The sequence below is a fragment of the Python bivittatus genome, unplaced genomic scaffold (genome assembly GCF_059951505.1).
Source record: "Python bivittatus isolate LINGU-HERP-01145 unplaced genomic scaffold, Pbiv_v1 ctg000370_np1212, whole genome shotgun sequence".
NCBI classification, from domain to species: domain Eukaryota; kingdom Metazoa; phylum Chordata; class Lepidosauria; order Squamata; family Pythonidae; genus Python; species Python bivittatus.
In genome coordinates this window covers 2,029,976-2,053,370 of record NW_028277062.1, presented here as the reverse complement: position 1 = coordinate 2,053,370, position 23,395 = coordinate 2,029,976, and the positions used below count along the sequence as shown (strand labels likewise).

General features: G+C 52.8%; 1 protein-coding gene across 1 annotated transcript; it reads right to left on the bottom strand.

Moving 5' to 3' along the window:
- Window positions 1–290: 290 nt before the first annotated feature.
- Window positions 291–21,793, bottom strand: KCNAB3 (potassium voltage-gated channel subfamily A regulatory beta subunit 3). The gene is made up of 14 exons (XM_088142293.1): window positions 21,346–21,793; window positions 18,333–18,376; window positions 17,726–17,763; window positions 16,672–16,751; window positions 13,974–14,018; window positions 13,622–13,666; window positions 12,732–12,775; window positions 12,298–12,384; window positions 7,078–7,163; window positions 6,855–6,975; window positions 6,238–6,332; window positions 5,410–5,530; window positions 4,059–4,147; window positions 291–3,587 (listed from the first exon to the last, which is right to left on the bottom strand). The coding sequence occupies exons 1-14, from the start codon at window positions 21,582–21,584 to the stop codon at window positions 3,498–3,500; spliced, it is 1,224 nt and encodes a 407-aa protein (XP_087998419.1). The 5' UTR covers window positions 21,585–21,793; the 3' UTR covers window positions 291–3,497.
- Window positions 21,794–23,395: the final 1,602 nt, after the last annotated feature.

Genomic DNA, 23,395 nt, shown 5'->3' with positions numbered 1-23,395 from the left:
TTGAAAACAGCACCAGGTTAAATCAACCTCCAACCGCCTCTTCACAAGGGATGTGAGAAAGAGGAATAACGCCAAAGCAGGCCAGCTGTATTTGGTTTCATCATCTAGTGTTTATTTCAACAGTTCAAATATTTTCCCCACTCCCCCCGCCCCCCGCCACAATCAGGAAGAAAAAAAAACCCTAGAATTAGCTAGATGTGCCCATTCCATTGATATCAAGCATGTCTTACCCCCAAAGTGGTCTCTGCAGATGGAGCAGCACAGCCATTCCTAACCCCACCCTGGAGTGCAGTGCCCGTCACCCCAGGGCACAGCTGAACAGGTAGAAGGGGCCAGGTTGCGGAAGCAGCTGGGGAGGGGCAGAGCTGGAATGGGAAAAGGCTGCTTGGCTGTGCACTAACGAAAGGCTTGGGGGAAGAGGAGGAGGGAAGGGCGGCCGACTTTTCACGCTTTCCACTCGCTCAAAGCTCGGTCCTATCAAGGTTAACGTTTAGCCAGGCAGCCCTGCTGAGAGAGGCTTTGCACATCCCTCTGTGCCTCTCTTTCCAATCCCTGAGCTGAACAAACGTCTGCTAAGCCGCAGGCTCCGAGTTCTTAAGGTTCTTCTCGCCAGAGCTGATTAGTGCTTGAGTTTAACGGGTGCTTTCGTTTTGTTATATGCGTTTGTGAATTATTTCCCCTGAAAACTGAATATATCCACTGTTTTATTCCCTCCAAATTTCCTGTGTCCTCAAACAATAAAAAGTGTATTGTCCTGAGCTTTCAGAAGGAAGGGTTTTTTTTTTTACAAATCTATATCAGATTCTTTAAAAGTTTAAAGAACTTTAGACTCTTCTTTAAAAATGTTTTTTTTTAAGTAAAAATTCTTTTAAAAAAGCCATTTGGCAGCTTGTCACCTTTCTCAGGTGAGGGTCTTTTGTGTTTTATAGGTAGAAATGCTACTGGAACAGTTTTCAGTTACTGTGGCTCCACGCTTAGCTACTCTGACCCCGCTGGATGTCTTTCTAACTCTTAAAAAGCTAATGCTCCAGAAAACGAGTTCCATTTGTGCTAATGGCGGCCTGCCACCACAATGCGGAGTGCGAGAAAGATGTACAGAAGTGGTTTGCACGACAGGTGCGGTATGTCTTATCTGGAAAATAAGCAGATTTGATAGAGTGCTTTGCACCACAATTAGAATGCAGATTTAAAAGACTACGGAGGTTTCTCTGCAGGACTTTGCCAGTTGAATAATCTTGCCCAACATCACCTTCCTTCATGGCTTCTGCTGCAATGTAGCTGTCCAGACTCATGCAAAGGACAGAAAACCCGCTAAGATGCAGGAATCAACGTGGGATTTAACTGAGCGGCACCATGCCATTTCAAACTGGCAACGCAGAGCTGTTGCAAATGCTAAGATCAGAAATTGGGTTTCTTCTTGGAGAATTTGTCAGCTGCATGCAAAGGGATGGGGCACTTTTTGGTGAGAAAGCCCACTGTCTCAGTTCTGACCAGCAGACGCCCACCCTGTTGCTGCCCTCTACAGAGATCAGGGAAGAGGCAGAGGTGCTACTCTAGAGTAAATTTCACAGCCAGTGCAAGGCGCAGGAAGCGCATTGAATCCAAAGCGATGAGAAGTGCAAAAGGGGGCACCAGGCGTCCCAGAGCAGAGCTTGGGGTGGGAACGCAGTAGCTGTCCTTCCCGTCTCCCCACTGTCCCATGTGACCCTTGACCCTGAGGGGCACTTTTATTATTGCTTTTAAAAGAGATGGCTCATTCCCTAAGAAGAGACTGGATTTGGTTTGAAAAGAGATAAGAAGGAAGGATGGAAGGAGGGAGGGAGGGAGACCGAGGAGCTGAGAAACAGAAGAGACCTGAAATTCTCCTCCCTCTCAGTCACTGCTACAGGGGACCTGGAGGAAATCTTGTTTTCCTGCCAATGCTAGCAGAGGGAATAAAAATCACTCTTCAGGACAAGTTCTAGAGCAGTGTTTTTCAAACTTGGCAACTTTAAGATGGGTGGATTTCAACTCCTAAAATGTCACACATCTGAAACAGAAGATGGTGACATCCCACTTGGCTCTTGATGACTCCGTTTTCTTCGCAACAGCCCAGAATCAACTTGCCCTCTTCTTCTGAGACTTTTTCCCCCCTTCCCAGTCTAGTCACCAGCCCTGAGATTCCTGGTGGTTTCCCATCCCAGTCCTAACCAGGTTGGACCCTGCTTTAGCTTCTGAGATTGGCTGCAGCCAGTGGGTGGTATAACTGACCTAGGTAGGTGATCCAGGCAGGTAAGCTGACCTACACATTTGCTTCTTGAGAAATTGAGGGGAGGGGTCAAAAATGGCAAGATGGTGGCTGCAATCACACGATCAAAGGGTCACCCCTTTTTTATGTGCATCACAACACGCACACAAAAAAGGGCTGAGGCTGTGATCACAAGGTCAGTCATAATCTTGGGTTTTTAACCTTGCAGGTGTTGCTGTGAGTCCCTTCCCCCCCCCCCATTTTTTTTGGAGGGAGGAACAATTAAGAATGAAAAGGGGGAATCACAAGGCTCTGCTGGACAGATTACTTTCGTGAGTAATGGAAGTAAGAACAAGGAAGGCCAAAAGAACTGAAAATGCAAACTGGAAGAATTAAATTGGGGCTTAAGGAGTGATGGGTTGGAAACCCAAAGGATCTGTTTTTCCTCCACAACGTGTGGGATTTTCCCACTTATGTCCTGATTTAGGCCAGCCTAACCCTTTGGCAATGCCTCTTAGGGATTTCTGACAATGGTGCTGGTGTTCATCTTGGGGAACTTTGGACCGTATTGCGATTGTGATGGTTCTGGGGTGTTCCTTGAGCTGCTCTCCCCCAACTGATGCCTTTAGGACACGTGTTGTTCCTACAACCCCAGGACGCCCCAGCATGTCCAAAAAAAAGGCAGCTGGTTGGGGAAAGTTGCTTGCCACATGGCACAACCCCCAAGGGAGGGAGAAACCTGAGCCCCGAAAAACAGTCCAGAGAAACAAAGAGAAATGGGTGGAGTGACTCCACACAAGGGACGGGGGGTGCAGTTAAATCAAGGTTATCTTACACCAAAACAAATCAAGGTTCTCTTATACCAAGGTTGTGCTTATTTCTCTATGCCGCCCCCCTTCCAACAATCTACCTGCCCCTCTGGAGAAAGCCAGGCCTCCTGATATGGAAAAGGGCGAAGCGGCCCGGGTTCGAGCCCAAGCGGGAAGCGGTGGGTCTCCCCGCCAAGCCCTAGTGCTGATTGCTCATGCCATAGTTTGAACTCAAGACTAAGCAGCTGCCACGGGGCAGGATGAAACCCTTCTCCTTCACCCACCATGGAAGTATACGGATATTTGGTTCATGCGCAAAGCAACTCCTCTTTGCCCACCCCGCCCCGTACAAGGCAGCAGCTGGTGGGAGGCAGGCGGGGGGGACGGGATCCACAGAGGAGCAGGAGAGGGGGCAGTCTGATGGGACAAAAGCGAGCCCAGTCCCGGGCGCCAATGCGTCCCTACGCCCGGGACTCCTTCTTGGCGTTGGGCTTGTTCCCCAGAAGCGCATCAATTTCCTGGACGACTTGTGGGGTCAGCTGGGTTAGAACCTGTAAAACGAAAAAGGAGGACAGTGTGAACAGGGAGGAAGCTCAGGGGCATGGCTCGGTCCTCTCTCCGGGGCCCCCGACATAACATCTGTATTGTTACAGCTGCCACCTCGGTGGCTTAGAGCAGGGATCCCGGCCTCTGAAATGTCATGGGTGCAGTCACAAGTGGCCAGGTGGGCCTCCAGCCCAGCAGAACCCCAGATTGCGGCCCCCCACCCTTATTATTCTCTAAGCACTTCTGCAAGGCTTGGGTGGTCTCCAGAGATGGCTGGAGGCTGGTATTTTCTGGCATTTTTACCTGTTTGCATTAAAACAAACTTGAATGGTTGGAAAAACTCAGGTGGAGCTGGTACATGGGTGGCGTGGGGACGTACTGCTCCCACCAACAGCCCCTGCCGTTACGGGGTTAAATGCTACCCCCCTCGCTCACTGAGCGATTCATCACCAGATCTCTGGCCTCCTCCGACTCACCTGGATGGATCCGAGGTTCTCAATGAGCTGTTCAGCACTAGAGACCCCCAGGAGCACGGAACTGACCCCTTCAGAGCGGAGACACCAGGCTTTGAGAAAGAGGGCCCAAAAATAGGCCAGAAAGGAACAGGTTTAGCAGCATCTTCCAGTATGGTGTCCCCTCCTCTCTAAAGGTGCTGTGTGTGTGTGTGTGGGTGTGTGTGTCTGATAATTCCCTCTCATCTCCAGTCCATTCAGAGCCACTTTTCTGTATGTCACTTCTTGCTGTGAATGTTCTCCAGGGACTGTAGAGAAACTGTTTTTCCAACCCAAGAGGGTCGCAGCTGAAGCATCAGAAACCAAAATGTCTCTGTTCTGTTTACCTTCATTTGTCTTGGATGTTCTTGGGTACCACCGTTCTTATACATTTTTCAATTTCCCAATCTAAACTAGAACCGTGGCATTTCCTGGTGGCCTCCTATCCAAATGCCCAAGTCCAATCTTGCTTAGCTTTTCAAGAATAGCCAAAATCATTAGGCGACTCCTGGAAATGACATGGCCATGTGACGCTCAGCAACAGCACAGAAGTAGCTTGCCACTAATGTCTTTGGGGATTTTTTTACATTTTCCTATCTAGCCCACCACCCTGGCGTTTCCTAGTGGTCTCCCATCCCAACAACTAACCAGATCTGCCCCACAGTTACCATCAACCCAGCAGTTAGAAACCTCATTCCAATTTCCAACTGATAATGTCCAACTAGTGGCTGTTAACCTTCATTGTTGCCTTTGACTTGAATAATCGGTCTCCCTTTCTTTCTCCTACGTTTGTTATTATTACTGTTGTTACTATTCTACACCAGAGCTGTGCAGCACTTTGGTTTCAAAGGAAAAAGGTCCTCAAAGCACGCTGGGCCACGAATGCAGCCCTGCACAATCCCCGGAAAAATGACGTTTGGTTTAAGGAGCTGCAGAAAGGTGCAATTCCGCTCCGGTGTTTTCCATTTTGCTTCCCAAAGAAGTATCGAGTGATGTGATAAAAATGGCAGTGCAAGATAATCCAAGGGCGGCGTGCCGTTGCACACCCCTTCAAACCATGTGTCTGTATCGAAAGACATTAACCGATTCAGCACTTTGCTTGAAGGAGGTTTCATCTGGGGGCAGCCGTTACCCTGAAAATGCCCGGCCAGCGATGCCCGCTTTGGGCTTTTATCTGAAACGACGCTGTGCATCGTTCCCCTTAGATGGGAGCCCCCTTGAGAAGGCCTTATCTGAGTCCCCTGGAGGGACGGTACCTGGCCGCCTTGGAGTCTTGCCCCCCAAATACACACAAATGCACACAGAGGTACACAGCCCCCTCCTCCAGAGTCCTCACCAATGGCCAGCTGTGCCACAGTGCACCCCAGGCGTTCGGCAATGGGCTGGAGCTCCTTCACCTTGCTCTGCTGCTTCTTCCCGTCTTCACTCTGCAGCTTCTCCTTCAGCCATTGGTACCCCTGGAAGGGGAGCAGGGAGCAAAGACACGTCACGGGGGGGGCTCGTGGTCCAGGAGGCCATGACTTTCAGCCACGCCACTGAGCAGCTGTTTAGAACAGAACATTCCCACGATCCCTTCCCAGTATTAAAATGATCCACCAAGTTGATGGGTAAGTAGTGAGACTCAAATACAATTCAGCCTCAGCTGAAGACAACATTTGGGGTAGGGGGAAGGAGAGATTAACTGAGCCCCAGACTTTATCCTCACTTCTGGGTCCAAACTTGGAAAAAACACAGAGAGAGTCCAAAAGGACCTTTGGAGGCAGAAGGCCAAGAAGGCAAATGTTGCTGGGAATTTTGCCCCGTCAATGCCGCCTTCCCCTACGTGGTGCCTCCCAAGTGTGAAGGACATGCAGCTCCCAGAACCCCAAGAGTTGGGGGGCACCAGTTGAGGATGGGCAGTAGGGCCCAACCGTTGCGAATTCCAGAAGTATGGACCAACTCCCAGAATTCTCAGCCTTGGCCTTGCTGGCCAGGGGACTCTGGGAGCTGAGGTCTCCACACCTAGAAGTCAGCCTTCAACGATTTTCCAGAATTCTCAGCAAGGGATCCTGGGAGTTGAAGTCCACAGAGCTGGGAGCTGCCTAGATTGGAAAACCCCACTGGGAGGGACTGCGTTGCGTTTTGGCAGGAGGGCAGCTGCAGTCCGGAGTGGTTGGGACCGTACCTTCATGGCAGCCCGGCAGTTTTCGGGCACTCGCTCCTCGTATTTTCCTGTGATAAGCCCACACGCCAGCGGAGACCAAGTTATGGCTCCTACTCCTGAAGAAGGTGAACAGGGCAGGTAGTCAGGAGAGACTCTCACCGAGTCTTCGGGTATCACCCACACCCCACCCTGCAGGCTTGGCCCCTCCCTCAGGCCTGCTGTGTCCCCAGAGCAAGGGGCCCTCCAGACCCTCTTAGGAAAGGGGAAGCCAATTGCAAAGCCCGGAAAGACACACAGCTGGGCTCCTTCGGTGCTCAGCCTAGGTCAAAGCACAGTTGCAGTGTTTAGATGGGGAGGGGGGCAAGGAAGAGCCTTATCATGCAGGCACAAGGTCCTCGGGGGGGGGGGAAATGGGACAGAAGAACAGCGATCCATTTGGGCCGTTCCACGGCTTGCTCTCGTTCACCTTTCCAAACCCAACAACGCAAAGCCCACCTCCTGGGTTTCGCTGCCTCCTCCACCTGCCGTTCCTTAGGTGTCCAAGCTGCTCTCCAGCCGCACGTTTGATCCCCCTCCCCAGTCCTGCACAGCAACCCACCTCCGCTGCCCCCCAAGCCCCCCTTTCTCCCTCTTCATACCAATCTTGTGATACAGCTCTGGAAGCTGGGTCTCCACCTTTTCCCGCTGGAACATATGATATTCTGCCTGTTCGCACACGGGAGGAATGAGGTTGAACTGTCGTGCCACAGAATAGGCTTCCTAGTCCCAGAGAAGGAAGAAGGAGAAGCGAGAGGAAATTGGAGAAGAGAGAGGGACCCCTTTTGAGCCAACCTCTGCTGCCCCCAGAAAGTCAGAATTTACCATAATCTCCATGGCGCTCCAGCGAGAGGTCCCCCAGTACATGGCCATCCCCTGGTTGATCACGTAGGTCATGGCTCGGACAATCTCTGGCCGGGAGAACAACAAAGTAGAGAGACCAGCACTAGAGGATCTTCTCCCTTCACCTCTTCCTCCTATTTCAAAGACTGGAAGCCTTTCACATGGTCAGAGAAACAGGTTGGGACGGAGAAGGGAAGCAAAGGCAAACAGCGTGATGGGGAACGTCATCTTTGACGGTCCATTTTGTTCCGTTTCAGCTCCAAACTCTGATGGGAATCATATCCTGACGCACAGAGAGCAATTTAAGAGTGTTCCCCAACATGGGTAACTTCCAGATACGCAGACTTCAAATCCCAGGATTCCCCAGCATGCTGAGCATCCTGGGAATTGAAGTTCCCCCATCCAGAAGTTGCCCATGTTGGAAAACACTGATTTAAGGCAGTGTTTTTCAAACTTGGCCATTTTAAAATGTGTGGACTTCAACTCCCAGCAATCTTAAAGTTGCCAGGTTTGAAAAACACTTATTTAAGTGATCCGTCCAAAATCTACAGCCTGAATATAAATGTTATATGTAGGGAGTTTGGAAGGTGGCCATTCGGCGGGGACCTCTGAGAGAAGGAGGGAGGGGTGTCAAAAAGTCAAGATGGCAATCGCAACTGCGTAGTCTGACCTTCCACCTTCACTCTTTTGATCTCCTTTGTGGACACCTCTGCCTTGTGGCAAACCCACACCCTTTCTGGGAAATTGGATCCCTTGTCCAAGTTTGTACCTAGATCAGCGGTAGAAGGTCCTCACAGACAGGGAGTCCATGCCCAAACCAAACATGGCTTGTTTTGTTTGTAGCATGTTCTGAGAACCCAAGCATTGTGGTTGATTCAGTGAACCACAGTTGAAAAGAAAAGAAGAATCCAATGTATGAAACTAGCCCATCAATAATTCTTCATTGCCACATTATATTTTCAATTTGGAATCACCTAACTGAAGACGGGCTAAGCTTTTTCATCCCTTTGCATAAAGCAGTGTTGTCCAAACTTGGCCACTTTAAGATGAGTGGACTTCAACTCCCAGAATTCCCCAGCCAGCATGGCTGGCTGGGGAATTCTGGGAGTTGAAGTCCACTCATCTTAAAGTGGCCAAGTTTGGACAACACTGGCATAAAGGAAGTCTTAAGCACCGCTTTTTATTCCTTTCTTGTTAATGAAAATCAAGGAAGCGGAGAGCGAGGGGTGAAATATGTTGCAAAGAAAGCCTTACAAAAGTTCTTCCGAAGACAGGAACATTCAGACTGGTTTGCCTTTTCTCTCCTTCCCCAAAATGCAAAATGTGTTCTGTGGGTGGGTGAACACAACTTTAAAAAACACCCAGGTGCCAAAAGGTTTGCGTTGATGCACACTCAGATGAAAGACCCTGGCCTCCAGTAGAGTTGCCAACTCTTTCCATGGCCTCTGCGCCTCTCCCTTTCATCGCAGCTCGATCTCAGGCCCTAGACGACAATAAGGCCTCTCTCCAGACTGAATAAAGTTTTCTGGTCAGGATTTCTGGACGTCTCAAGTTGCGGCGGACGTGATAAGAGCAGCAGGCCTGGAGTCTTTCACTCAGTTGGTAGCACAACCCATACCCAGCTTTATACAGTGGGCCACAAAACTTGCAAGTAGACACTACACACGTTTGCTTCCTACACAGAAGTACAGCGGGGTTACAATACTACACTGTGCAGGTCCGAGAGCACCAACCTAGACCACTAAGGTGGGAGTAAGCCCCACTGAAATCAGTAGGGTTTACTTCTGGGAAGACATGCAGAGGGTTACAGCAGTGTTCTTCAAACGCGGGCACTTTAAGACATGTGGACTTCAACTCCCAGATTCCCCAGCCAGCCATGCTGGCTGGGGAATTCTGGGAGTTGAAGTCCACATGTCTTAAAGTGCCCGCGTTTGAGAAACACTGGGTTCAGGGGTTATAGACTAGGACTGGCTACAGTCAGGAGGCTACTATAGGTGGCAAAGGGAAGTCCTGGGTTCAAGGGGAGAGGAAAAGGCAGGACATACCTCTCAAGCCCTCGTGCAGATTCCTAAGCAGCCTTTCTACTACGATCCCCATGCGCTCCCTGTTCCATTTACAAACCTGATTCGTGCCATCTTGTCTTGACCACCACCGGGGAGAAACATTCCCGGGACTCCAAAGAGATCTCAACCCGCTTCCACCCCACGATCTTGGCCATCAGGGGTGTCTGCAAGGGGCGGTCAAAACAGAGACACCCGTAAAACAGGCAGAGTTTTGATCACGCTGCCACAGCCACCATCTTGACTTTTTTGACCACACCCTGCAGATAGCCCTACTGGCAGTATGAGGGTCCTTCTTCCTTCCGGCTGCCTAGGGTCGGCACGAGTTCAGGCGCTAGACAAATAAATTAAAAAAAAAAAAATTGAAACGGGGGCGCAAGTTTTTTTCCCCCTCAAGGCCATGAAGGCAATCGGGATTTAATTTTAAATGAAGTGAATCTAAATTTAAGTAAATCTAATTCACTTAAATTTGATTGATCAAATTTAATACACCTCTGCCATCAACTTAAAACGTCTTCCTCTTCTGTCGTGTGGAAAATCCCCACTCAGTGGCCACTTTTCGGGGGCTTTTGGGTTCGGCACCCCACAAGACCCCTCCTGACCAGCGGTGGGAGAGGCCTTTCCCAGGCCCTGGGGTCTCCTAACCCAAGATGCCACGAGGACCAAACTGGAGACGTTCCACAGGTGAAGCCATTCTCCCCAAGCCCACCATTCCCTCTCAGTGCCTTGGGAAATGCAAACTTTGAAGCTCGTGCAAATTTAAAAGTTCCACTTCCCTGAGACACAGGAAGGAAGGACAATTTAGATGCACAACCCACTCTATCTGTACCAGTGTTTCTCAACCTCAGCAACTTTAAGACGGGTGGACTTCAACTCCCAGAATTCCCCGCTGGGGAATTCTGGGAATTGAAGTCCACCTGTCTTAAAGTTGCTGAGGTTGAGAAACACTGATTTAAACAGAAGAGATGGGTTGCCGCCTGGCAAGTGGGCAGTGCCCATGTGCTCCCAATGGGAAAGACCCCAGTGCAAAATCCCAAATGTCCTAACCATGTGGCTGTTTTTCACTCGGCCTCCGTTTCTAAAGGCTTGAGAGGTACGGGGCCCAAGGGACAGGAGGGGGAGCAGGAAATTGGGGAGGGGGTTTTGCAAGGAGGCAATCTTTAGTACCTTCCAGCAAGAACACTCGGAAGTTCACGTCACCCTCTGCAGAAGGAGAGAATCAATAGACCAGGCTGGAGTTTGCAGGAACGCCCTGGTTGACTGGACACCAAGACTGGAGGGGGGGGGTTCACACAGGCCCCTGGGGCAGCTCCCACCCTTCTCGGCCTTGGCCCCTCGCTCACCCCGCCTGAAAAAATATGGGGTGAACCGTGGCCGTCCTCGAAGGATCACTTCGGCAGGGAGGCAAAAGGAAGATCCCGCCGGGAAGAGCAAAACACAGTACCTGTGATTCCCCCTGCCCTCTTCCCAGGAGTTTTTCAAGCTTCCAGCCCTGGGATATTCCTGGGGGGGGGGGTCTTTCCCTAAAGTCGTAACCAGTGCTGTCTTGGTTTAGCTTCAGAGCTCCAAGCTGGCTAGATACTGTCACCTACGTGGCATGATCATGACCCGAATGTCTTCTCCAAGTCCTGAGTGGGAGTCAGGATAGTAGAAATTCCTCCTACTGTCGTTGGTGTGCAAGGCAGTTGCTAGATTGGGGAGCCTAGCTTGCGCGGAATAGGTGGGCATCCTTGGGGCAAAACTGGGCTTTGCTGGAGGAAGCTGGGCCCCAAAAGGGCCCAATTTCCAGTCTATGGATGCGTATCCAGGACCGTCCTTTCCATTTGCAGGGAATGTGGCACGTAGCTAATCAAAGCCAGGATGAGTGGCCAAACTCACTATCCATGTTCCCACCTGGCAATGCCCGACGCGTCTGGAAGATTGCAGCTTGAGTGTAAGAGAAGGAAATGGTAAAGAGCATAAACTAACGGGCGAAATGAAAAAACAAAAAGAAGAAGAAAATGAGGCACTGGAGAAAAAGGGGAAGGATGCAATAGAGCGGAAAGAAGTTAGTCCGGTTTTGGGAAGCAGAGTTGATGAAAACATGCAGGGGAGAGAAAGTGGAATTTCAGGGCTCAAATGCACATCAGAAAATACGAATTGGGGTCCTCCAGGTTGTTGTGAGCATGAACTAAGGAATTTGTAGATGGGTGGTTGTGAGCGTGACGGGGCCTTCGCTGGGAACGTGCCTGCTGAGTGTGTAAAGGCTGCCTCTGAAGACTGGAAGGCAGCCATTTGGCCACTTTAAGATGGGTGGACTTCAACTCCCAGAATTCCCCAGCCAGCATGGCTGGCTGGGGAATTCTGGGAGGTGAAGTCCACCCATCTTAAAGTGGCCAAGGTTGAGAAACACTGTCCTAGACAAAGGGAAGGGCCCAAGAGCAAATAGAGACGCGACAGAGAGCATAAAATCCTCAAAAATGGGAGAGGTGAGAAATGTGAGGACAAAAAGCGAGGTCTCAATCAGTGCATGGGCACGGGGGCAGCCAGGATGGTTGGCAAAGACCGAAAGGCGGAAAAGTCTAACCAAGGGGGTTGGCATCCGCTAGATTTAGCCTGTTTCTCATTCTCCTCCTTCTTCCGTTCCAACTTTAATCCCTTTGTCTTCCTATTTCTTACTTCTTTTCTGCACTCTGCATAATGTTTCTCTCTAAAGAGAACAGCATGGTGAGGACAGAGGCGGGGACATCTGCGAAGTGCGGTCAAACACATCAAGAAGGCAGCCACACCATGGCTTTGACTGCACTGCTGGGGCCACCGTCTTGACTTTTTCGACCACACCCTGCAGGCCCCCGAAATGTGTCTCTGTAATATTTCTTCAGCTCTGCCTCCGCTGAAGACCTGAAGCGTGCTGTATTGGTGAGAACAGACGGGGTGTGTTTGCGTGTTGTTGTTTTCCTGGAGGGACAATCGTTAAATGGGAAAAAAATTATGCTGGAATTCTTGTGTGCCGAATGCGGGAAGCGGTAAAAAGGCATTTTGTTCCAGGTGGACACGGGAGACGGCCCTTCCTCAAAACGATGTTGGGAAATTGGGGGTCCCTTTATCCTGAACCCCCTAAAGTTTGCCGGGGGGGAAGACCGGAAGAGAAGAGCCCACTCACCTTCCATGGGGCTGTTAGCGTCCATCCGGTTAGCAAAGACGATGTCGACGTATCCCAGTTGGAGTCTCTGCAGGGACCCTTTTAACCCTGAAAAATGGAGGGGGGAGACGGTTGGAATAAGAAGCCCCAAAGCTGGAGGGGCAGGGATGCTCAGCAGCCTCTAGGCTGGGGAGGATGGGAGTTGGGGCAATCCGCTGGGGAAGTGGGGCTTGTAATCCATCCGTCCATCCGTCCGTCCTTCCCTCCATCCCCCCCTTGCATCTCCTACCGAAAGCTTAACCCCAAAGATGGTTTCCTTTCCAGGAACTGGCCCCCTCCCCTCTCCCTTGAGACTCGGCTCCCATCCAGGGGTCGCTCCCCAGCCCCACGAAGTTTGACCTGCCCAACACAAAACCGGTCCTGCCTTCAGCCCCCCAAGCCCTTTCCCCCCTTACCCTCAATGATGTGCTTCCGGGATAAGCCCCTTTCGGTCTCAGCCCTTTCAAGAGAAAAACAGAGGGTGAGTGATCCGCACCCCAGCTCCACTAACGCCAGGTAGATTTGGGGGATCCACAAACAGGGAGCCGAGAAGAAAACTGCAGGAGGGGGTCAGCCCATTTTCCGCAGGGGCCGACCCGATGCCCCAGGGAGGAGTCCACAAGCAGGAGGGCAAGAGTCTTTGTCCCCAGCACTCAAAGGTAGACTGCGCCTAACTAGGGAAGTTCTATTTAGTCCACTTGCACGGCCCCTGTGCCATCCGCGTGCTAAACAGTTAATAATGTAAAACAAATAGAAGAACTGAAATGGAGCTCAGAGCGGTCGAGGGAACCTGTTCTCCTAAAAGGCTTTTAAGCAGCCTTAGATCGGTGGCTGTGGCTACCTTGCTTGGCCACCCATCTTTAACTTATGCAGCCGTCCCAAGAAGGATGACCGATCATTTCTGCTCTTCTGCATCTCTCCATCCCCGCAAGGAAAGCCCACGCTTTGGAGCAGCGGGAATTTGCGCTCGAGGAACCTGGAGACGGCGGGAATTTCGAAGTCAAAGACCCCAGGGCCGGGCCTCGCAATACGCAGCGTCACAAGAAAAGACACGTGCCCTTATTCACGGGCAGAGGGCATTTTCCTCCCCACCGCCCCCACTGTGCTGTTGGGGATGATGGGAGTTGTAGCCCCACGCCATCAGAGGCCACCCACTGCCTTTGGAAAGGCTGCACTGAAGAGAAAAAGTCTGCGGCTGCCCAGTTTTTCTGCAGATGAACGTGTCTCCGGTATGGGGGGCCTCCCCTCCTTCCCACTGCACCGTGCACCCCCCCATTTCTTCCCAAGCCTCGCTTGGAGCACTTACTGGCCTCCCCAGTAAATTTTTGTGGTGACGACGTAGCTGGAACGCCTGCAAAAAAGTCAGAGGAAAGAGGAAACGTGAGCACACAGCGGCCCCCCAAGCCATAAAGCGAGAGACATGCGATTTCTCGTCGTCTCGCTAAGTGCGCAAACTCTCACTGAGGCTAGGAAAAGTGAAGGAGCCGTTTCTCTCCGGTACCCCCTCAATTAGCAAGCAATACAGATGCTGTGGCTCCGCCCCACTGATGACCTCACAGCCCCCCCCCCCACTTTCACCCTCTGCCCTTAAGAATAAGGTTAAAAGCCGTCAGCATCATCAGTCCCGTCTGCGCGCAGAGACCAAGGGGCTGCCTTACCTCCAACCTTTGCTCTTCAAGATGTTCCCCAAAGTTTTTTCTGCTCTGGAGAAAAGAAGAGAAAGAGAGAAAGAGAGAGGAAGGAGGAGGGAGGAAGGGAGGTAGGTTTGTTGAAGAAATGAGGCCATTAGGACTGATTGACCAGGGGCAACTCAGGTCTGTTGCAACTGGTAGCAGGAGAGCTGGGTTAGTCTCTGGTGGCAAAAAAAAAAAATAGCCCGTCCAACTAACAAATTTTATTAAAAGATGAAGCTTTCATCTGATGCACAGAGGGTTTTTCAACCCTGGCCACTTTAAGATGGGTGGACTTCCCTGGGGAATTCTGGGAGTTGAAGTCCACCCATCTTAAAGTGGCCAGGGTTGAAAAACACTGGCTTAGATTGATGTAGGATTTAAACTGGGGTGGAGGGAAGGGAGGAGAAGAGTTAGCACATTACAACCACTAAATTGTTAAGGGACACGCAACCTTCCTCGCCCGCAGCCTGCATCAGCAAAACCAAGCCATCTCCGCCCGATCAGGCTAGCCGTTCCATGCATCGCCTGAAGGGAGCCGCAGCTCGCAAAAGCGTCTGCCTGGCCATACAATCCGTCAGTCAGAAAAGGTGCTCCCCGACTCTGACCGTTGGTCCTGGCCGGTGGGCCAAGTTTGGAGGCCAGGAATGCATCAGGTGTGATAAACTCCGCAGCTGAAAGAGAGTTAGCCGGACTGGTGGTGCAAAACAACCCAACTTTCTCCTGTGTACTGTCGAAGGCTTTCACGGCCGGCATATGATGGCTGGGGTGGGTCTTCCGGGCCGTGTGGCCGTCGGAAGACCCGCACCAGCCACCAGCTTTCTCCTCTTGCATTAAGGACCAAAAGCTGAGGTGGGGGGGTGGGATGGAGACGCCAGTGGGCTGCCCTCGGCATCGTACGCTGCTTTTTCAACTTTATCCTGACCAAGATTGGCCTTTGCAGCCCTCTGGGGCCTCGTTCCACCGCTTTCCACCCCAAGGAAGACAGCCGTGCGAAGCCGCTAGACCAGAAGAAACATCTGCAGTTTGCACGGTTCTGGATTCCAATGAGAGCTGGCAGGTCAAACCCACCCTGAACGAGGCTTTGCTCTATCCTTGCACTGCCACGTAGAGGCTGACCCGATTCTGCAGCCCAGATGCAGCAGCTTGGCCTTGGCAGGAAGAGGGAAATCGGCCGCCCTGGGTCCAACGCATCTTTTGCCCATCTGCGCTCGGCATGGATAGATCCAGGCATTTCATCTTTCTCGACAGCCCCAGCGCTGACGTTCTCCTGCCCCTTTCCTCCCCCCTTTCTCCCGTTTTTGCTGAGCGAAGCGAACCTTTCATGCTTTTAAGAAACGAGCTTCGAGGCCACGATGTACTGCAAGAGGCTGGGTTGCTTTTGTGGCGAGGGACTAATGCAGTTCTTGTTCAGCGGCTGTGTCGGGAAATCATTGGGTATTTCCAGTTTGGTGAAAAAAGGCATACTGTATGTCCCTCCCTTAGTCAGGAGGGGTCTGGTAAGACCTTTTCCGACGCACCAATTTTATTCAAAGGCAGAAGCTTTCGTGAGCGTCTGCAGCTCACGAAAGCTTCTGCCTTTGAATAAAATTGGTGCGTCGGAAAAGGTGCTAACAGACTCCTGATTTTTTTGCTACCGTAGACTAACACTACCTCTCCTCCTACACCATACAACCATTGTCGAGGAGCTGAGAATGGCAGTCACACAACCCGTCCAGTTCACCAATGCCCATTTGTGTGTTGGTGCGTGTGAGTGCACGAGTGTGTGCCCCATGGGCTATCGTTTGTACAAAGGTCCTGCCTGTTCTGTCACGGTTGCAGTTCAGCTCCCCCTGAATCACCCCTTCCAAGTTTGCTCTCTTGTCCTCTGAACGATGTGCCATCACGCTTTGACAGATTTCTCTCTCTCTCTCTCTCTCTCTCACACACACACACACACACACAGCCTTTGTTTGGACTCAGCCGATCCCCAAATCCAGAGTGACAGAATCATGTCGCTGAGTTTGAAATTGGCCACGTTCAGGGAGAAAAGCCCCAAGCCGGCACTTTGCTTCCGAAGGGACAGGCAAGGAAATCAGGACTCAGCAAGCAGTGCTAAGCCACCTCGCCCAGAACAGAGCTGTCAAGGAGAAGAGGGCTTCTGAGCATAGAAAAAGCACTTTTTTTTCTCCGTGCGAAGTGGCCACAGAGTTGGAGAGCCTGTGAAATGGGAGGGGGTATTTAGTAGGTCTCCTTTGTTTCTGGAAATTGCTATGGGGAGTTGAAAGTTGGGAGGCCAGGCACAGAAGGAGAATTGGGGTTGGCTTAGGGGTTGGGGGGCCAGAATGCCTTGTGGGGCCGTGATCGAGGTCCCCTTTGGCAGAGCCAGCTAGAGCTAAGGGAATCTCACCCAGACAATTCAATTCCTACTGCATCAGAGCCAGATTTCTTTCCCCTCCCTGTCTTGACAGCCTCCTTCTCTTGCCCAGCCCCAAAGCCATTCAGCCAGAAGGCCCAGGGTTACTGCCCACAGCTGCCACCTTGGCGGAGAGGCCATAAAAGCATCCACTTTCCCCAGCTCCGGTGCCAAGGGGAGAAAATCTCTGCCTGTTGAATTCCATCCAGGTCCAGGAGACGGAGGGCTTGGTCTGCATGTGCTCTGGGTCCCCCCCCCCACTTTCCCGCAAGGAAGCCAAGGGTGACCTACTTGCCAGAAGCGTAGACTTCAGCCGTGTCAAAGAGGTTGACCCCGTTTTCGTAAGCGATCGTGAGCACGTTCTCGGCCATCTGCAAGCAGAAAGAGAAAGGGGCTTTTGGAAAAGGGGAAGGGGCTCTTTTAATCTGAGCGGCTTCACCTCCTCTCCCCGACTGTGCCCTCAGGAGAAGCTGCTCTTGCACAGAGATAGAAAAGTCTGCCACCAGCTGCTTAACGCTTTCCCTGTTCAGAAGCAGAAAAAAGAAGAGTTAGTAACCTTGATCTCTGTCTTGCCTTTCAGAGACAGCTGTTTTCTCAGCAGCATCTTTTTCTGCCAGCTCCAGTTGTGCTGGGTGGGGTGGGGGGTCTTTTAAACTTTCAGAATATGAGAGGAGGCTGAGGTCAGTCTAGTCCAGCGTTGTTCAAAGTTGGGCACTTTAAGACGTGTGGACTTCAACTCCCAGAAGTCCCCACGTCTTAAAGTGGCCAACTTTGAAAAACACTGATTTAGTCCAATGTTGTGTCCAGTTCTGGGCGCCACATTTTAGGAAGGATTCAGAGAAACTGGAAGAGATTCAGAGAAGGGCAGGAGAGGACCAAGTCCTCAGAAGACAGACTGAAGAAGCTGGATGTATGTAGTCTACAGAAGCTTTTCTTCTCCTCCTTTGCAGAGCACATCAAGGGTGGCATTTGCCAAATCAAGATTGTAAAATCCTGATTGTAAAAGTGCAACTAAAGGCGTAAAAGCGGAGCGTCCTCACTGTTGCAAGAGCCCAACAAGGTAGGCCAAACTAAGAAACCAGTGCCACATAGATCAGGACTACTTTTATTGTAATAGCTATAGTAGCAGAATCTTGCAAGGCTGAATGCACTTCCCCCTCCCTCCCTTTATCTCTGTCTGAACTAGGGGGGGGGCTTGTCAGAGATGTTTTCTCATGTAACTTCCTTGGCCTGGGCTCAAGCCCCTCTTATCGGACCATTGTCTTGGTGGCAGTTCTTCCTCCCCTCTTCAAGGCCATTCCCTTTTTCCTCTACAGTCATGCAATGGGCAAAGTTTGAGACTTACCTCGTCTGAGATCTGGGACCCAAACGTCACCCACGTACCTGCAAGAGAAGACAGACTTTTGAGATGGGGCTCAGTCAGGCTGCACCCTCCTGCTCCCTGTCTAGGGATCTGCTAAGCTGCTCTTAAGACACCTAGAACCAAAAGTGATTATTTCCAAGCACGATTCCCCCATCTTAAACTTGCCAAGGCTGAGAAACACTGCCCCAGAGTCTCTCCAGCAGGATTTATTGAGAAGAAAGGGACAAGAATTCTAGAAAATGGACTTGTTCCTTTCTAAAACCGCTATATCTCCAGAGTACCCTGGGATGGAGATTTCTTGATTCTCTTTCTAACTGTCATCCTGTGAACTGGGGAACCAGCCAGTCTTTTCACTGATAATCGGGAAGCTTGCAGTCTTTAGCTGTTTACCTAATGGTCTCCGGAACCTCGATCAGTCCGGGAACAGACTCTTACACAGATCTGTGATGGGCTTGGAGGTTGGCTGGTGAAGGACGAAGCTCCAAGCATATCTAAAGAGGGTTTCCCAAAACTGAGAGAACCTCCCAGCCATCAGAAGTATTCTGCACCACTGAAGCCCAGCCCTTGTTTCTCGTCCTCTAGAACTCACCGAGGCCAAGGCAGGAGACTCGAAGGCCAGACTTCCCAAGGTTCCTGCAGTGGGAAGAAATGGGAAGGTGAAACAGGGGGCAGACTTTGAGCTAAGCTTCTGGCACCCGGGGAGGGGTCTGTAATGGTCGGTGGGAATGACCTTGGGAGACAGGGGAAGAGCCACAGCCAGGAGAAGGGTTGGAGAAGAGCCAGTGAGCCCACAGCAGGAATGGGGGTGTGGGAAATGTCTCAAATGAGACCTCCCTAGTTTCTTGGGCTGTAAAGGCAAGAGTGCGAGAGGTGTACTTTCAGACTCGCAAGATTGATGTCAACCTTGTGAGGTAGTCCAGACAGGAAGCACGACCAGATGGACTAATTCTACTTTAGGGCAAGGTTACCTTAGTAGGCTCTTGTAAGACTGAAAGAACCTCCCCCTTGCCTTCACACTCCAAGAAACTAGGGAGGGTCCCTTCTGAGGTGCTTCCCACACTCCCATTGCGTCTGAGGGCTCAGCCGCCTCTTATCTGACTGTTGCCTAGTCTGTGGCTCTTCCTCCTGTCTCCCAAGGTCATTCTCACCTACCCTTACAGGGTCTCTGTTCTCCTCCACAAGCTTTTTTCCACCAACACAACAATTGTGTTTCATGTCAGCTTTCTTTTAAGTAGAGTGTGCTGCCCTCCATACAGTATGCAATGTTGTTCTCTGCTGCCCAGCATGCTGGGAGATGTAGTCCAACATCTTTAGAGAGCGCACCTTGGAGAAGTCCAGTACAGACACACTCCGGGGGAACAGCTGCATCCTCATTCATTTGGTACTTTGTAGATGAGCGAGCCAGGAATTCATGGGCGCCCAGAACTTCTGAATTCGTCCTTGGACATTCTCCCCACGTTTCTGGCACACCCCAAAAGGACGTGGCTGCTCCTTTTGGGTCCTGTTCCTCCCTTGAGCTGTTTAATGCCCAGGGTGACTCTTACAGTTTTCTTGGGGAGCCACTATTCTGAGCAATAACAAAGATAAAAATAGATGCTGGTTTGCGCCTAGCACTTTAAAACGGAGTCACTCCTGCTTCTGAGGAGCTTCTAAATGCTGGGGAGGGGGCAGGCCATGAGCCACATTGATTTCATGCGGGGAGCTTTTTTCAATTCTGCCTTTTAGCGACATCCTGCTCAAATCCTTTATATTTCCTATTCGCCCTCTTAAAAGAAAAAACAATCATACACAGATAACTGCTGGAGATATAAATGTGGGCCATACGTCACAAATATTAAACCATGTTTTTTTCATTACATCTTTACAAGAAATGAGACGGGAGTCTGCAGTATATTCATCCCTGCATTTTTCAACATCCGTTAATATACATTTGCATTTTGCAAAATGCAAAACTCGCAGGACGCCATGGCTGCCTGGCTCCGTGACCTTCACCCGCCCCACTGCTGGACACGGGCCCTGACCCCCTGCACCGTCCTAAGCAGTTCCTCCTGCTGCCCCTGTTGAGAAAGTTTGTCATCGCCCGCTTTTCATCTGCTGCCTGGCCGAGTTCCCGGGGAAGCTGAGCCCAGGAGAGATGCAGAGCAGCAATTATGGTGGAACTGGTGAGGTGGTTTGGAGGCCGGCCAGCCCCGACAGCAATCCGATTCGGGGCCCCAAGGGAATTGGACCTCCAAGCTGGGCGGCCGGCCAGCCCGCCAGGCTGCCCCATCAGGCCTGATTCCCAGCGGGTCTCTGTTCCTCTGGCACCTGGCCTCCCTGGCGGCCATCACCCCCCCCCCCACTGCATACCAAGCCTTTTCTCCTCACCCCATCTGCACCTCTTGCAAACACACGCGCGCACACTCAGCAGAAAGGCAGGAGTTTTACACCATGCAGCCTTCCTTCTAATATTATTTGGGGCAGGCAGGTAACTGTGAAGGGAAACATTTCCACTGGGGCCTTAAACTGAGCAGAATGCAAATCTGGACACCTTCGCCCCCCCTCCTCTACCTCCAGCTGTGCCAATCTGTTCAGTTTCCAGCCAGGACATTGGAGAGCTGAAACCCAGCACATCTGGTTTTCACATCTGACCAGGTTGGAGAAGGTTGGTTTTACAACTGGCTCGTCACAGCTGTCAAAGTCACATCTCTTTAGGGAAATGGGCAGTTTTCCAGCACCTTTTTTTTTACAGGGGAACCCCAAAGTCTTGGATCATTTCCGCGCCCCCCCCCCCCCGCAGCAGCCCCATTTGTTCCCTCCTTTCCTGGAACAAGTCAATTAACTTTGAGGATCACAAAAAACCCTCTAACTTTAATTAAAATGCCAGAAATGAAGCAGGGAGGTTAAAATGGTCTCGGGAACATAAGGATGGGAGAAAGTGGTGGGGGCTGCATTTTGGGGGGCTGCACAAGCCCTTCGGGGCTACTGGAAAATGTTTTCCCCTTCCCAAACCACCACACTGGCTCCCGCGGGATCTCCCAGCCTGGCTCCAGGACTCAACTGTGAGTCTGTTTCTTTCTGTTTTAGGGTTCCAGGAGCCCCCAGCCCCCTTTTCTACTGTAACTGCTCCCCAGCATTCTGGGAAGGAAGAACCCCAGAATCCTGGCCACCACCCCTATCAACCTCCCCCCCTTTTCAAGAAAATAAAGGGACCACTTTCACCTCCAGCACCCCCTCCCTTACGTGGGGGGTGTCCCCTTTCCCCCATCCTCTTTAAAGCCCCAGCCACGTCTCTCTCCAACCCCCTTGGACACCTGAGAAAGCGTCCCAGAAATCCGATAGCCTGGAACCGGGCACCCGTCCCCCCCCCCCCGCGCTCCGTTGGTCCCCCGCAACCCATCGCTGCCTCCCTCCGGCCCAGCAGCAACGGGAGCCCCCCCTCCGCCCCACACCTTAGCAGCCCTCCGACAGCGCAGGACCGCAACCTTCAGCACCGCCGGCCAGCCCGGCGCGCACCGTACGGCCGGTGGGATTTGTAGTCCAGTATCCCCGGAGAGTGGTGCCCCGGCCCCACCCGCCCGCAGTCAGCCCCCCGCCCCCGCCCCCCGCCCCCCACCCCTTACCTGTAGTTCATGCCGGTGGCGCGCCCGGTGGATTCCCGCAGCAGGAAGGCGAGCGGGTGCGCCAGGGTCTGCCCGGCCGCCCGGCCGCCGCCCGCCAGCCGGGGCCCCTTGCCCAGCGGCGGGAGGGCGCCGTTGCCCTGGCCGGGCGCCCCCGCCGCCCGCCCGCCGCCCCCGCACAGGCGGTCATCGCTGCTGCGGCTCCGCAGGTTCTGCTCGGTGCAGGCGATGGAGATTTGCATGGCTCGGCCGGGGCGCCGCGGGAGGGGACCCCACAGCCGGGGGCGCGCGGCGCAGCCTTGCCCCGCGCGGGGGGCGCGCGGACGCCTTCCTGCCGGCCGGGCCGGGGGCGGCTAGGCGGGGGCCCCGCGCGGCGGCGGGACGGGACGGGACGGGACGGACGGGACGGACCGGACGGGACGGCGCCTGGCTGCTCCCTTCGGGATGCCGCGCGCCCCCCGCGCTGCGCCGCGTTTGCATCTCCGGCTCCGCCCACCCGCCCTCTCTGCGCGGGGGGGGGGAGCGGGAGGCGCGGGCCCCCGAGCGAGGCGAGAAGGCGCCGGGCGGGGATGCGGGGAGCCCGGCGCGAGCCCCTCCCCAGACCAGACCCCCGAGTCCGACCCTGCGGGGGCCATCCCACGACCCGGGGGTGGGCAGGGGGCCACAGCCGCGGAAAGCTTGGAGGGCGGGGGGACATCGCCCCGTGCCCCCCTTCTTGGGCAATCCCTTGAGAGAAGGGCTTCCAAGGGAAGCCCGTCTGGAAGGGGGGAGGCGCCACTTGGGTCGGGGGGCAAGAGCCGTTTCGCGTGAAGCACCAGCGCGATCGGGGGGGGGGCGCGGGGAGGGGGCGGGGGAGGGGAGCGCTCGGAGCGCAGGGCTGCAATCGGAGGCCTGCGCTGCCCCCTCGTGGCGGCCGCTGGGAAGGCTCTCGGTCGAAGCTGGGGCTTCCTGCCAGCCCACCCCCGGGAAAGGGGGCTGCTCCCCCCATCGCATTCCTCCCTTCTTCAAGCCGCAGAGGGCGCCCCGGGCAGGGCAGGGCAGGGCCGGCCGGGGGTCCGGGGTCCTGCCTTCCCGAGGGGGCCAGTTCGCGGTGGCCCCGGACTCACCCCTCGCAGCTTCGCTGGCGGGAAGGGGAAGGGGGAATCCTTCACCTGTTCGTTTTCGGCCTGGGACCCCGAGGTTCAGAAGCTGGGGGGGGGGAGCTGCGTGTGTGTGTGTGCAGGAGAGATGCAACCTTCATTCTGAATGCATGCTTGTATTTGTATGTATTTCTTGTGTTTCCGGTTTGGCCAAGCTTTGGCTAGCCGAAATTTTAGATTCCTTTTGACAGCCTCGTCCAGGGTTGCTCAGCCTTGGCCGCTTGAAGATGGGTGGACTTCAACTCCCAGAATGGACTAACATGACCCTCCTCCTGCAACTTAATTCAACTCAACCCAACCCAACTCAACCCAACTCAATTCCATTTTTATATGTTGTATTATATATTACATCTATTTCACTTTGCCTGACGCCGCATGCAACGTCTACAACAAAAAATAAGCAGGTCCGTTTTGCCAGCCAAGGGATTTATTCAGCGATGAAACTTAAGTGGTTAATGTGGAAGGATTTAGACCGGTATTGCTCAGCCTCAGCACCCGGAAGACGTGCGGACTTCAACTCCCAGAATCCACCCCTCTTCAAGTGGCCAAGGTTGGGAAACACTGATGTAGACAGGTTGGCGTACGTTTCTACCTGCTTAAACCGCCTTAAATCACTTAAACCAGAGTCCGTTGAGTTGGGCGGCTAGTAAACTTAAATAAATTAGAAGAACAACCCTTTGCATCTAATAGTTCCCCAGCTGGGCAACATCTGGCGCTGGCCAAGGATGGTGAGTGTTGCAGTCCAAGAGATTTTGAGGACCCCCCCCCAGGTTAGGCCAACTTGATTCTAGCATGGGGGGGGGGATTCTAAAATCAAAGGGGTAAAATGGCACATTGGCAAACCCAACCATTGATCTAGTGCCTGCTTAAAGCCAAGACTTGCCCCATGGAGTCCTTTGGCCCCAGAGCAGTGT

What these genes read in the sequence shown, in the direction of transcription:
- KCNAB3 (XM_088142293.1), bottom strand. Translation starts at nt 21,584, where the DNA reads ATGCAAATCTCCATCGCCTGCACCGAGCAGAACCTGCGGAGCCGCAGC. An exon ending in GCCACCGGCATGAACTACAG is followed by an intron (nt 18,377 to 21,345) that starts GTAAGGGGTGGG and finishes TTCCCACTGCAG; the next exon opens with GAACCTTGGGAAGTCTGGCC. An exon ending in TGTGGCACAGCTGGCCATTG is followed by an intron (nt 4,148 to 5,409) that starts GTGAGGACTCTG and finishes TCTTTCTCAAAG; the next exon opens with CCTGGTGTCTCCGCTCTGAA.